The sequence below is a fragment of the Manacus vitellinus genome, unplaced genomic scaffold (genome assembly GCF_001715985.3).
Source record: "Manacus vitellinus isolate BGI_N305 unplaced genomic scaffold, ASM171598v3 scaffold_8_pilon, whole genome shotgun sequence".
NCBI lineage: Eukaryota > Metazoa > Chordata > Aves > Passeriformes > Pipridae > Manacus > Manacus vitellinus.
In genome coordinates, this window is record NW_021940864.1 from 5,438,239 (window position 1) to 5,454,191 (window position 15,953).

General features: G+C 38.0%; 1 protein-coding gene across 1 annotated transcript in view; it reads right to left on the minus strand.

Moving 5' to 3' along the window:
• Positions 1 to 1,601: 1,601 nt before the first annotated feature.
• The window catches only part of DISP1 (dispatched RND transporter family member 1), a 68,538-nt gene continuing 54,186 nt past the window's right edge, over positions 1,602 to 15,953 (minus strand). Inside the window, exons 5-9 of the mRNA XM_025896383.2 lie at positions 14,507 to 14,630; positions 13,133 to 13,260; positions 12,600 to 12,697; positions 10,457 to 10,554; positions 1,602 to 5,402 (exon numbers count right to left, since the gene is read on the minus strand). Of these exons, the coding sequence (XP_025752168.2) occupies positions 1,755 to 5,402; positions 10,457 to 10,554; positions 12,600 to 12,697; positions 13,133 to 13,260; positions 14,507 to 14,630 (4,096 nt within the window). The 3' untranslated portion in view covers positions 1,602 to 1,754. The remainder of the gene's footprint in view (positions 5,403 to 10,456; positions 10,555 to 12,599; positions 12,698 to 13,132; positions 13,261 to 14,506; positions 14,631 to 15,953) is intronic.

A 15,953-nucleotide genomic window follows, 5' to 3' on the forward strand; every position in this document is an offset into this window, starting at 1 on the left:
GGCACTATGCAAGCATTACACATTGCTTTGGCAAGGTCAGACTCACACTGCACTTAAGCAGGTGCAGTGGGCAGGAAAATAGTTGGAAAATAGCAACAGCAATAGCCCAGTTTATTTCTTATCCCTTTTAATTTCTTCATATTGCTAGCACTGCAAGTCTTAGCTCTTTATAATTAATGGCCTCTGAGGTGCACAGAAAAGCCTTGGATTGCTCTCATTACAAATGTTTAGAAAGAATCGGGCTCTAAATTGAGAGACAAGTTTCCAGGCAGCTAAAACTGAGTTTTCTAACTAAGAAAGAATGATACGCTTCTTAAACCATATAAAATTATTTTAGCTTTTTCTGTAGATTTCAACCTCTTATTCTGTTTCAGTCACTGGGATATGTAAGCACCAATATCACTACTCCCAGAAAAATCAAAGTGGTTTGTTGTAAGATATGAATCTTCTGTATCCCTTCAACATGAACATCAGGACAGAAGAAGCCAGGCTTTTCCTCCAGGTATTCATTACAGACCAAGTACATGATATCACACCAACCTATGAAATCTATCTTCTATGTCTAATAAGTCAACATAACCAGCATAACCAAATGATTGTAGGAAGAGAGATTTGTCATTAAGGAACATAGCAATTATGACACACTACACATTTCCAGCTTTCAAATCCACTCTCCCTGAATTATGAGACCCCACGACTATTCGCAGCTATCATTTGGCTAAACCCTTACACAGATACAACATCTGAAGTCGAACATCTTGGTTACACGGTTTACTCCAGTGTTTGTAACTTCATCTCGGAACTTCTCCCGGTAGGGACACTCAGAACACAATATTTTAATTTATGCATTTGAGCCTTTTGATTGACTTAATCTAATACTGTTGACAGTAAGTCTGCATTGACTACACCTTTCTCCACAGCAGATTAACTTTGTGGGAAAAAGTTCAGCACTGAAAGGCACTTCCTACCCAATTTTATAAGCCCTGATTTTATGTACATACATCTGTCATCCACAGAAACTGTATTTTTCTTGTCATTACTGAGAAGTAAATAACGTTCACTTACTATTGTTTTCACCTGTATTCTCTGGTATTTAATGGTAAAGTCTTTATAGTAACTGCCAGAAAGGGCAGTTTAAAATGTTTTACTGCACAATATACACAGAAATGCAACAAGGGCAGTGCACATGCTGTTGGCTTCCAAGAGCCTTTCTTCAGATTTTGTCAGCATGAATAGATAAAAAATATTCCAAAATAGCCTGCCCTGAAGAGCTGGTCTTTCAGACAAACTTGAATGAAAACAATTATAGTTCTGCCACTGTTTCAAGGTGTGCATAAGCCTGCCAATGCAGCAGTAGAATAAAGGTAAGTAATGTACTCAGGAAATGTGGCCATCTCAGTCTGACCCATATATTATCAATCTCACAAGCCCTGGCTTCAGAAAAAGGGATTTTCTTCGTGACACTTTGTTTCTTGAGATGGTTTATAAGGAGAAATCAAACCCTAATCCCTTGGAAAGAAACTAAATGAAGCGTAATCCATCTTATGAGTTACGGCAAAAAAACATTCTGGACAACATCAGGTTTTACTACACGTCATGGCTTTATGAAATGTATAAATGTTACTGTTCTATAAAATACATTTTTCATTCCAAAAGGCAAATTATAATTCATATTTATTCAGAACTTTCCTTTTTTTAGTGTTTTAAACTTAACTTTTAGAAGAAAGACACAGGATTGCCAAATTAAAGGTTTATTATAGTGTTTTTATTAACAAACTTTCATTGGAAAGTTCTGGGCGCATTAACATAGGAGGCACATTGGCTTCGATGTTTGGCATTTGACAGTCAACAGAATTGCACTTCACTGCGATAGCCTTGCCACAACAGTGTGAACTTTCATGGCAACCCTCGTGGTGAGCCTCTCTCACTGACCTACTCAGCAGGTGCTTTTTATCATTTTGGTCAGCCTTCAAAACCTGCTCATTCTGCAAAGAATGCTGATCTACCTTGCTCTCAGCTTTCTCTTTTTTCTGCTTGGACAGAGAGGCTTTCTTGCTTTCAACCCCATTCGCTTCTGTACCACCCTTTTCATCACACTTGTCTGTCTGCTGACACAATCCCTTTTGGTTATTTGAGATGCTGTTCTCACATTCAGAGCAACGTACTATTAGAGGTCCTGCGTTTCGGCAGAGAAACTGTGAGGAGCTCATCACCTTCGGAACAGTTCTTACATTTTCCTCTGGGTTTTGATGAGCGTGTGTATCTGTCCTGTTTATTCTTTGATGTGCCTGAAACTGTTGCATGGACTGGAGGAAAAAATTTTTAGGCAGAGAGTTCTGCGTCATCGTTCTTTTGAGCCTTCCTTGAAGGCAACTGCAGTGGAGGACATGCTGGACTGGATGTACATAACCTTCAGCAGCTTGCTGTAAAGCATTTATAGGAGCTACAGAACTCTGGATCTGTACAGTTCCCGGAGAAGGAGAACACTGGTAACAGAAGGTGTCACTTAACTGCTGACATGAGTGTGGACTCCACTTCACTGTCACTTGCTTATATGCATCAGGACAGCTGCACTGCCTGTTTTGAGAGAAAACTGGGCATATGGTGTGTTGGTCAATAGAAGTCTGCAGCACAGCTGAACCAGCAACATTTTTTATGCTTTTACTCACTTCACTATTATAGGCTGGATGCATTGGCACACACAGGTTTTGGGGCCTGCTGCTGAAGAGCTCTGAGCAGATATGAGTTTCTTCATATGTCACCTTCTCTGCGGGGTTGCAGATACCGGTTTGTGACGCCAGGGGCTCAAGCTCATAGTGCTCATGCTCCATTTCTGGTTTTTGACTTCTGGAGTCCAGCTGATACTTGCTAACAGAATGTGATTTATTGTGACCTCTGCCTCCTTGGCCTCCTGAAAAGGTCTGAGAGAAGGCATTACACCGCAGTTTTTTTGGTAGTGGGATCTGGCCACAAGTGCCCTGGGGTCCAAGGCATCGGCACATGCACTGAAAGAAGAACGTTGCAAAAGCCCAGCTAATGCACATTATAAGCATCATAAAAGTGCCAAGCTGCGTGTACGCCAACACTGTTGAGGGCATCATCATTGCTCCAGCTACAAATGTAGTCAAGGCAGCCATTGCAATAGCAGAACCCATACGGCTTAGAGAAAAAATAACTTTTCCCTCTCGGTCAGGGTCAGGGGCTAAGCGATAAGCCACTCCATAATGAACAGCAAAGTCTACTGATAAGCCAACGGCCACTGAAATTGTGACAGATTCTAACACATTTAGCTCCCATCCCAGAAGAACCAGAGAACCTACAGTGACGAAAATAGTTCCGGCTATTGAAACTATTGCATAGAGGCTTATGATTATATTCCAAGTTGTAAGAAGCATTACACTAAATGCAACAGCAACTGAAAGACCCATGGCAATCAGAGTACCATCAGAAAGACTGTCCTGAAGATCATAAAATTCAAGGTTACTCACAAACCAACCATTGCTAAGACCTTCAGGAGCAGAACTAAGTTCATTTGAAATCCATGAGTCCACCTCTTTGTAGAACTGATGCATTTTCTCATAAGCCAGGGTGAAGAGGTAGGTGCTTTGGAACTCCAACACCACGGCCCTGATGGTGTCATTAAGGTCAAAGCGAGGCCCTGGGGTTTTGCTATCTAAATGGTACCCTGTGCTTCTTTCTAGCTCCATTATAGCTCTCTTGATACATAATTCAAAAACTTCTTGTTTGTATGGAAAGCTCCAGTGGCTGCAGCAGGGGGAAAGAGATGGCTCATCACAGTCTTGATTTTCCATCCACTGCTTAAATGTTTCAATGAAGCAGCTTGTGAAATCTTGTTCTTCAGTCTGATAAAAAAAGGTTTGGTTTCTTAACTTCTGACAGAAACGTAAAATCCAGACCTGTGAAGCTGGGCTAGCAATATTAAAACTGGTATCTAGCTGCAGCTTTCCTTTGCTTTTAGGGTTTAAAGGGTCACCATTATCCTCAGGTGTCACACCCCAGATTACTGTAATGGGCATGTGGAGCTCCTCTCCATGGTGGACACGTTCAAACATAAAAAGTTTTTTGTATTCTGCATCGTATCGCTCAAATGGGTGGGAAGACCTAAATACCTGAAACTCAGAGAGCTCCAGCGACGGCAGTTTCATCTTTGGATTTACACACACAATATATGCTCCACCAATTGTTAAGGCAAGGAACCAGAAGAGCCAAATATATCGAAATTTGATAACAATGCATGGCAAAACTTTTTCAAAAAATATCCTGGATGCTTCTGAAACCGCAAAAATAATCTTGTGGAACATTTGGCACAACACTGTCCAGCAGTTTTTGTTGTTGTATACCCTCTGCTGAGGTTTCTTAAAGCAACTGAAAATATTGAGAAGGTATCGTTCATGTAATACAACTACAGCAGGCAGCCATGTAACCATCAAAACGTAATTCACCAAAATGGCAGTGCCAGCATAGACACCAAAACACCTGATTGCTGTGATATTGCTGACGTAATTCGCATAGAAGGCAGCAGCGGTTGTAAAACTCGTGACAAACATGGAAAGAGCAGCGTGCTGCAACGTGATGCTCACTGTCTCAGAGGTTCCAGCATGAGGTTTATCAAACTTCGTGTAGTTCCAAACGTCACATAAGACAAAAGCATCGTCTGCTCCAATCCCAACAAGGATAATTAATGCCGTGAGATTCATGAATGGAAAGAACTCAAAATTAAATACTACCCGATAGAGAAAATAAGAAATAATCAAGGAACTAATTATTGCAAACATAGTCATCAGCGTGATAAACATGGACTTCGTGTACACACACATAACTAACAGAACAATTACAATGGCTATGGCAGGATACACAGTATCCATCAACAGGTAATCTTGAAACAACCTATGTTTTATTCCAAACTCAATCCCTGTGACGGTTGTTACACCATCAGAAGCGTTCCAGTTCTCAAAGTTATCTAGGTAAATACTCATCATGCTTTCCCCTTTCTCAGTCGGGGAGAAGAGCATGCTGTATTTTAAAGCTGGTAAGACATAATCAGCTGTCTTTGGGCTTAGAAAATCCTTGTCCACTAGGTAGTGAAGGATCTGGTAAACAGCATTGTACTTGGTACATTTGCGAGGTACGTTTGTACACTTGAGTTGGTCCTTCCTTTTGGCATTCATATCCCAGCAGTCCGGCCCCAGGGTTCCATTGTAGTAGTATTTGGCACATGTGCGAAGCAGCTTTAGGGTGTGAGAGACGTCCCGTTCTACAATTTTTTGACACGATGACCTGTTGTTCAGAATAGCAATATAGTTGCCCAGTGTCCAGCTGGGACAGCATGAAGCAGCAGTGGCTCTCTGGCAAAGGTCACCAAACTGGGAATGGGATCTGATCTGTATAAAGACAGGCAGGGTAAACAGTCCAGTTTAAAGTAACAGTCCAAATTATTAGAAACGTTCACTCACAAAAAACCTCCAAACAAACAAAAAAACCAACCCAATCCAACCCCTACTTCTCCCCCAACCCCCCACAAAACCAACCGAAAATTATGAAAATGCAGTTTACGGTCCTTCTGTGTAAACATTTTAAATTCTTATTTCCACACACACTGTTTTTGATATGTATCCTCTTACATGCAGCAGACTAAACCAGCAGTAACTCATCACAGTGGCACAGAATTGACACAAGCATTAAGAGTATTGTATTTCTATTGTCTGAAGATACGCTGAGGTATTTTGTTTCTTTCCAGACTGAGGACAGTTAATTCTCTTCTGTTATCTCATGCTATATTCCTGAAAATAACCAATCAGCCATAAATCAGTGAAGTTTCATTCTGCTTGGAATCATACCCTGAAGTTCCTAGGAGACTTACCATCCAGAAAGAAAGGATGTGACAGACGACTTCCATCACCTGACCTCTCCTCTACAACCCTGACTTTATGACTCTCTTTTAGCTCTTGTGCTGCTGACAGACTCTGCCCCCGACCTGCTCAGCCTGCCACCCAGGCACTGAACGTCCCTAAGTCATGCAGGATTTCCAAAGCACAAGATAATTCCACTGTCACGAAGCACCCCAAAATAAGCCCTGATGCACAGAGACAACAGTCATGCCTCTGCCTGCTGCACCCGTGGTGGGACAAAGTCCAAAGAGTTGACTCAGGAGTGGAGTGGAGGAAGCTGCAGCAGCAGCAGCAAGGCCAGAGAAGTCATGGGGACAAGCAGACACCAGTGGCAAGTGCAGAGAGGGGAAAGCTGGGACATGGGGGAGGACTGCTGTTGCCAACTCAAGCGACTGCCCAAAGGTCAGGAACTCCTCCCAGAGTTTTACAGAGACAATAGCAATTTTAACATCTTCGTTAAGGACTCTCCTGAACTGAATGAGTGTTAATCCCTTATGGGGATATTCTTCTGCTTCAAGAATATTCCAGACTTAGCTGAAGTCAGTAAAAGCATGATTTAGCCAAATCACTGTAAGGCACTTCTATGCAAAACTGAATCAATAAAACAGAAGTGAAACTCTTAAGTAGCAAGGTTAGATAAAGGAAATTTTCTCAAGTTGAAAAAACTCAATCTTGGTAGGGCACAAGAAACATAAATGTTAAAAAACAGAACTTGCAGCCTGTTATATGTGACAAAGTAGAATTAGTCCTTATGTAGCCTAATATGTATATAGACGTATGTAAAAGTTCAGCCTTCATCAAGTTACACAGAATTAGTTACACATATTAGTACAATCACGTTAATACAGCCATGTGCTTCAGTTTACAGGATTGGGCCCTGCAACCATTATCTATGTATGCCTTAAATTTAGGTGAACTGAAGTAAACCACAGTCTCTTTTTTTTCCCTTCTTTTTTCTTCTGCAAAATTGCGCAGGTTTATTATTAGCAGTCCTTTATAACACACACAAAACGCACTTGGGGATTCTCATGGCAGTTATAAAAGCTCTAATATGGACTAAATTTTGTCAACCAGTTTCTGAACAATAACAAACTGGCATTCTCAAAAAACAGGATAATTCACATTTGATTGTTTCCAGATAAAAACACTCACACATGCAAACTCAGGAAAAACTGAACAACCTACTAAATAAAAGGAAGCACTGGAATAGCATATCTGTGTTTTTCATGGCACATCTCCAGGTTAGTCCTATGAGGATATAATAGGCAAATTGGGAGGAAAGGTTTGTATTGTCTTCTCTATGTATTCAAGTTCAAGATGGGACAATGAGGTATATATACTGTTCTTCAACACTCGCTGCAGGCCATAAACATCCACTGCTGAAGTAACTGCTGCCAAAGGTAAAGTAACATGAGCTGGCAGCTGGAAATTAGAAATTAAAATACAAAATTTAGGTCCTGATAGCTCACTAAAATACTACGTAAAAATGTTAATAGGTTGTAGCACTGAGCTTTGTTGGTGATCCAAAAGAACTGAAAAGGCCGTTTTTGCTGTTGCCAGGCCTGGTCTGCCACTGGCAACATTTTAATTTATTTTGGAACAAGTAAGGAAATCAAGCAGTGCAACCTGCACACATGCTGCATCTGTGGGCAGATCTGCCCAAATGGATCTCTGCAGTAACAGACATTCACGAATACACAGTTTTGGGGAAGCAGTCTGAAGAGATAACACACAGTCTTTGAAGCTTATAAAATAACAGTTTATGGTTTATAGGGAAAACATTCTGCAATTAACAGGTGAAAAAAAGAAAGGCTCTTCTTATTCAACTAGTAAAAAGTTAGAGCCCCTCCTGTAACTATTTTGTATATAGAGTTTCCATAAAGATTATAGGACTACCATATGCTGAGCAGCTGCAGGATGGAGCCCCTAAGTGTCAGTAAAACATATAGTCAAAATAGCTACAAGCAGATGGGAATACAATTAACACATGAGGATATACTGTCAGTTCCATGCTAAAGCTTGGTGCTGAAATCCTGCTTATCATCAGAAAAATATACAAATTCTAAGGTTTGGATTTGCAGAAAATAGTGTCTGATTTTCCCATCTTTGGGCAGAGAAAGCTCTGCCACTTATTTCAACAGAACCGTGGCGCTAGGCAAGCTTGAATTCAACAGCAAAAATAACTAGAGCCACAAGAGAGTTCATAAGACCAGAAGGTCACTGGAGTCATAGATTTCTTCCGATCACTGCTGTGCAAGTCAGCATCCTCCCTAGGGACTGGCTGCTCAGCATTCACAAGTGGGGCATAGCACAGCACTTTGTGAGTTCCAAGAAGTGTTAAAAGTCCTTGAAAACTGTTAGAAAGTGTTTAAATAATTTAAAAATGTTATTTGTAAGTAACAAGCATTTAAAAAAAGAAATTATGAAAAAAGCCTCAGCCCTTTCTGAGCCCTAAATATCTAATTTTTATTATAAATTTACATACACAGACCAACAATGATTGCAAGACCTAACCATATAACTCTGTTTTGTAAACTAACTAGCTAAAAATCAATGATGCTATCATGAGGCACTGTTATTCTGCTCAGCTGTGGTATTCAATTACTATATTCTGAAGTAAATTACAAGTAAATTACAAATAAAGATCCACAGAAACATTATTTGCAACAATTTCCTCTATAAATATCTACACAACTGTGGATGTAGATGAAATAGCCAAAATTTAATTTTCTGAAGTGTTCTTATTTCAAAGGAAGAGCTGGTTTTATGGATATAAGATGTGTGGTGCTTTCTTTTTGAAGTAGTTTCATCCTTCCCTCAGAAAGCAAAGCAGCGTTTGAAATAATACATTATTATCAAAGTGTGCATACAGGGAGGAACAAAAGAAAAATTCCTCAAGAGTAATGCAATCATCACAGAGATTATTCTTCAGAGGTAATTAACTGTCTTCTGTTGAATAGAATTATTATGGTTTTTTAATTCAGACTGCATTGCTTTGCAATGACCTATACTACCTGGGATTTACCTGCATTAGCTGCCTATGTTACTAAACTTCAACAGTTTAGTATCTCATCCCTAACTCTCAGTTTTTACCCTTGTAAATTACTCCACTGAATCTCCTGATTGAACTGGCAGTATGATTACTCCCTAACTCAGTTCATGCAAAACTGAGTTGGGTTAGTTTAAATACTGTACTTTGCTCTCACCTGGCTCATTCTGATCAAAAGAGATACAGAACAAGCACATGAGCCATCCTGTCAGTGCAATAATCTTTGATGGGGAAATAAGGAACACTTCATGAGGACATGAGGACGAAAACGACTTCCACCAAGTGAGGCCAACCAGGACAAAATGCCTGTCAGCAGAGTGCAAGGGAGATTCATTACACAATGTTTCACTACAGCTCAACATTTTAACAAAGCAAATGACAGCTGTTGTAGGGAAAATATTTGGGAATTTGCTAAATTAACACAGTTGTCTAAAAGGCAATGATAAACAAATCTAATAATAAAAATATCCTCATTAAATAAATGTGGTATAATATGGATTTGTTTATGATTACTTTTGTTCTGAAGGAGGAAAAAATGGAAATAAATAGATCAATATTAACAGAAGAAAACCTTATTGCTTTATTTCCATGCAAATTTGCCAATGCAAAAGTTCATGGCTACCCAGCAGTTCAAAGGAGTTCACTCCAGCAAGTGACAAGCTTATATTTTACAAATGTACTATTTGGATGCTTGTTTTATTTCAGCCTTTGTCAGTTAACTTCCTTCAGTCAAAACCGGACATTGATTTCAATCAGAGTGCTAAATTACTTTGTAACACATGTAAAAGAAGCTGGTTGTACAGTAGCCTCTGAACCTGGCTATTCCAAAGGTTATTTTGACTATGCAGGGTACCAAGTACAAGGAAAGTCAAGTAAAAATACACGGGGCCAGACAGACAATGACAAAACGTTGTCTTTCACTTCCTCAGTTCTGAAGAGAAAACTAATATTTCTCTGTATGCATCATTATCCACATCTAATTAAGTGGGCTATATTTCTAGCTACTGTATCTATGTTCTGTTGATATCCACATGATCTCCATTTAAACTAAGAGAAAAAGAAATTGAGTGACCCCACTGGGAGTCAGAGAAAACTGCATATGCTATGAGGATGCAGCCAGTTCACCTGAAGGTGAAAAAGCAAGCAAAATTAATTTTTTGCTGGGAAACAATAACAAAACTCCATGGAATTATATTCTATGAGGAAACACATAGCGAATGTTAACAGTCCATATTCTGCAAAAAAACTCCTGAAGCAACCCTCCTCTACCCCATTCTGGATGTTATTAGCAGCAAAACCAAAGAAATCCCCCTAAGTACTCTGATTTACAAACTGAAAATTGTTTTTTAACTCTGCCTGCATGCTGACTGACTGTTTGACAGGATGGGAACAATGTGAAGTCCTCTCATACGCTGGATGGCAACGGGCAGCAAAACAAAATTTCAAATACATGCTCCATATCTGCAAGTTAAACAAATTAAATGCCATATTTACTTACCCTCAAGTTATCTACATTGCACATTGACTTAATTGCATTCAAATTCCATAAATTCTCTCCTTCTGTTGATGTAAACACCACTCGTGAATAGCGATCACCTGAAATTACAACAGGGGGGGTTTATTGATTGTTTGGGTGTGCCTGGTATCAAAGGCTGAGGTAAAACCCCACTGTTCAAATGACACAGATGAAATCTTTGTCAGGTCACGGGAATTCACCTTCTTTTCAAGATGAGCTATTTATCTCTAAGACTCGCTCCACATGAAAGTTTCTATTTCCTTAAAGTGCTTATAGTAAATATGGCATCTTCAATACTATATACCACTTAGAAGCTCTACAGACTTCTATTCAAGCAAACTATCTTCTGAAATATGACAAACAAATAAAAATCAAAAGATCTAATCAGCAAACTATGAAATTCTTGGCACAGCATAATGGCAGTACGCTGATAATAGTAATCAAAGGCTGATTTAGTAAGTCATTTGGGAATATAAATAATAATTATAAAGCTGTTTCTACAAGAATGTTTTTGCTTTAGAAGCAAATGACTGGAGTGGAAATTGTTGCGATATCCTTGAGGCCATTTTTAAGAATTCCACAGTTTAGACACACAGAGCTTAAATTACAAATTAAATCGCATTTATCAGAAGACAGTTTTTAGGAAGGGAAATAATTGCTTAGTGGCAGTGAGATCTGAATGCATAGCTCACGAGGGAAACAGATACAAACAGAAATATATGGTACTGCCTAACACAATATGGTACTTTGGGTTAAAAAACATTATCACATTAATTAAAATATTCCAAAAGAACAAAAGGCTGAATTTTTCCCACTGCTGTGAATCTGTAGAATTTTTGCCTTCCACAAGACTGTAATGAAAAGACTTGGGGGTTGTGCTTTATGATGTCAGACTATGCTTTAGGATCAAGGGAAGTGAAATCTGCAGATCCTGGAGCAGACAAAGAAAGATACCAGGAATGACAAAAATGGGTCAAGAGGAAATCAACTGTTTTCTTTACATAATGGACTGGCAAATTTTCCCATAGAAGCACAATTCCTTCATGACTGTCACAACTGAGACTACACAGAAACAGCAGTGGAAAGAATGAGACTGAGACTGTGCAGAAACAGCAGGCAGGATAAGAGGAGTTAATTCTCCTTCAAGTTGCAGTTAATGCTCAGCAGAGTTTCGAGTACATTTCCTCTTCCTTACTCATGCTATGCTCAGTCTAACTCGGTTCTGCTCACATGAGCAGAAATGACGACCTCGCTCACAGCCTCTCACTTAAATATAAGACCATCCTGTAATTGAAAAAAAAAATAATAAAATCTGTTCTTCACCCCAGTTTTCACTGGTCATCCCTCTCTTAGATCAAGTCATATAAACAAATAATTTCACAATTATGTTTTTGTGCTCTGTTATCAGTCCTCACATGTGGAAGTTGCCGCAAAAGAGCTCAAGTCGTTATATGAACAAAGGCAAGATCTACATCTGCTAATGCATGCTCTCTGCCAGAACAGGACTTATCAAAGTTCTGCAGTATGCCCTGTAAAAGGTCAATAGATTTCTTTGTCTTTTTTTGTCCTCTAGTTTGACTTGGTCAGCTTCATAAGCCCCCACTGTTTTAAGGTGGGGATTTTTTATCTTTGTTTCTTTTAGGGATTTTTTTTGGTGTGCATTTTTTTTTTCCCTAAACAAATCCCCAAATTCTCTACAAGATGATCAGTGGATGTCTTTTCAGATATACAGAGGAAAAGTATTTTGATTTAGGTTTTCTAGAACTAAGCTAATGGCACAGATAAACACAACTTCTTCCCTAAAGTGATTTAAGCTCTACCTCTATAGTCACACACAAAGCACTGCTTTTACAATGATTAGCATCACCAAGAACTAATAAAATTCTTTACAGGAAATGGAAACACTTAAAGGAAGCACTTTAAGTAAATACAATTGCTTCCGAGGAAGAACCAAGAGAACATTTCAGCTCAATTTTCTCAAGAGTTCCACACACAGAAAGTGCTTATTGTGCATATATGCTAAGCAAAAAATATTTTCCTACATGGCATAGAATGCATAGAAGAGTTCAGAAAACATTCAACTGACAGAAGATTTTAACGTTCCTTACATCATTTCTTCACTTACTTGGAATGTCACAGAAAAAGGTATCCTTGTGGAAGTTCCAGTCTGCTTGCCTCTTCTCTCTTTCATAGTGATCATCTGACCATCTGTCATCTTGATGACTAAACCAGAATAAATAGTTTTACCTTAACTTAGCAAAGAAATTGTTAAAAGAAGGAGCATCGAAACACATCACACACCTTAACAGCTCTTACATATGATAAAACATATTTTTACCAATGTGCCTTTGATATACAAAAACTGAAACATTAATTTTTTTCTTTAAATTGAGAGACTTTGAAGGAAATGACATCGAGTCTAATTCTGAAAACATCCATAACTCTAAGAGAAAACTAAAATTAAACACCTTTTAAGAGTTTGCGATGGGAAATATCTAGCCTGATTTGAAAGGCCTTGAGAATTGCAGATTATCAGACTCAAAATTTATTGAAATCAGTGGAAGTACATATATTAACTTCTGAGGGTACCAGTGCAAGTACTACGCACAAACAAAAAACACTAGTAAAATAAAATACATTTAAAATACAAATTCCTACCTTTTAGCTTGCTCATCTGCATATTTGAAAGGATAGTTTGCAAGTGTTGCTTTGTACCCTGTGTTTTTCACCATATTGTTCCATGTGACCAACCTCTGTCCTATGGCTGTCCCTCTTGGTTCAAAACCCTAAGAGGAGAAAATCACAAAATTCCATTAATAGTTTTCATTCTTTAGCTCAAATGGGAAAGCGGAAACATGATCAAAGTGATGGATAGTTTTCATTATGAAGCATAATTACTCCAGGCATCTACTTCTAAAGGTAAAATGCTTTATGACAGGTCAGACAAAATAATGACTGACTGTACAGAGTGACGAGGGATTAAGAATTCTCGCACGTACCACTTCTCTCCCCGAGAAGAGATGATTTAGTCTACCAAACGTTCAACACTTAGTTTTCAGAGTAAGGGCATTCTACAAAGTCCTCTTCATTATCTCAATTATCACTCTTTATTGATTAAATATGATTAAAGAACTCTAAAGTATATCTGCTCTATTTCTCCAAGAGTAAGTCAAATCTTTACCTAATTTTAAAAGTGACATTGAAACAATTTTAACAACTTGACTGTTTTCAAGAAATATCCATTACATATGGATATGTACAGATATACATACTATCCTATAAATAACAATAACTTATTGGAACAGTATATTTTCATTTGAAGTTAATAATTAAATGTAATATTTTCAATAAAAAGTCCTGAAAGTTACTCCTGGGTAAGACAGTTCAGGAAAAGTAAGAAATGAGCTCAGTATTTAATAGAATCTGATAAAAATTTCATTTAGTTTTCCAATACGGATATCATTTCATCCCCAGAAGGCCATTGGAATGCCCTTTCCTTAAATACTGGCCCCCACTCTTTGAAACCTGATTTAGAACGTATGGTCTGTGTTGTACTGTGCCGTACATCGAAAACTGGGATGCATTTACATTATCAATCTACAGCAGTTCTGCTAAAGGACATATGACCTTTCAATACCAAAATGCAGAGAGAATTTAAACTAGTGGATAGCACTCTCTGATGGTCACTGCTGCTTTGTATCACCATTTGCTGTTCCAATGTCAAGATTTCATACTTTTTTCTTTTGTAACTAGAGGAATTGCAAGGGTCTTTAACAACTAATTTTTTTCATGGATTCATTAGACAGAAATTGCTTCTGCAAGCTCACTACCAGTTGAGTCTCCCTGTAAATTGTTTCCCAAACAGATTCATAGTACAGGGAACTTTTTCAGGCATACTAAGGCTCAGTTTTTCTCTCTGGGCAGATCTCAATTCAAGAGGAACCCACCAATCACTGTACTTGCATTTGCCGTTTCCTGGCGTCACTGAAAAAACAGCAAACAGAAAATACTTATTGATTAATATTTACTTACGAGCAGTGGATCAGAGAAATCTGGAAGATCTGGAACTAATATTCCAACCAGGGCACACACCACAATTAACACGGTGCACATGCCCAGGACCACCACAGGCCAGTCTGCGATTAGCGCGGCATAGCTACGGGAGAGGGGCAGAGAGAGATGTCACAGAAATGAAAGTTATACACAAAATTAATCCACACTTCTCCAAAGAGCTGTGTTGAAACACTGACCTCTGTTCTTTGTTACTCTTACAGGAAATTAAGCTGGCTATCACTAATGGACAGAAGCCATTTGGAAACATTTTTTCCACACATTTGTTGGGTTTTTTTCCTTTTTCTTAAAGTAAGAACCCCCCTCCATCTTTCTATCAAATCTCCTTAAAACTTTCTATTCTTATACAGAAAGCTTTTCATATCAGACTATTATTTTTTCCCCTCAGGATTCTGACAAAAATGCAGGCTTTATCTTAGATCTTCTTCGTCCTGCTACAAAGATGATTAACTGTGGACTAAAATAGATATTTCTGTTGTTTAGTACATGTTCAGTATTTAAAACTGCCACAGCAATAATTCACATAAAATACTTTTACACAAAAAAATGCCCCCCCCAAAAAATGTGAATTGAAAACTGTTGCTTAAGATTAAATACATTTTTTTTTTATATAAATACTTTTTCCTTAACTTTATGTTTGGCATGGATATTATCCATGATTGGGGATCACTAAAACTAGATACCTTGTTAAAAAATTAATGATAGAAAGACATCACTATTTCGTTTTTGAAAACTTAAGCATTTTAAAGAAAAAAAAAATCAAAGAGAGAAAAAAAAATCACTTTTAAAGTAGAACCCAAAAGAAAACATTTCCCCTATTTTTACAACAGTCATTAAAAAAATACTCAAGCCCTACATACTAATGATCCATGAAATCTCTTGTAAATTCAAAGATGCGAGGGAGCAGCAACACAATACATACACTAATCAGCATTAGCTATCTAGTCTTCTAGCATAACACACATCCTTCCATTTTAACACCTAGTTCATTCTAAATTTTAAGAGTGCAAGAATTTTTATATGCAAATCTAGCTTTCATTAATTTTGTAAAATATTTTTATTTTTGTTAAATTCACAGAAAAGTATCAGAAATTAGGTGATACCCAGAAATCTTAATTTCTAAATAATTTTTCTTACAGTAAAGACTTGAATTCGTAGAGTTTATGTTTCAAAAACAACATTGTCTAAAGTAAACAGAGTACAGGAAGTCCCATAAAGTTTAAAAGACATTAGAAAAATAATTATAGGCTATGAATCATTCTATACGGATGGTCTCTGTACACACTAAATATTGATCAAGAAGACCTACACTCTTACTTCCTCCTCAACTTACAAGCAGTGTAACATGAAAGTTTATAGCTTTACTTATCCTTTAGTTATTTCTATTGTCTTAAAAGATCATGGCTCT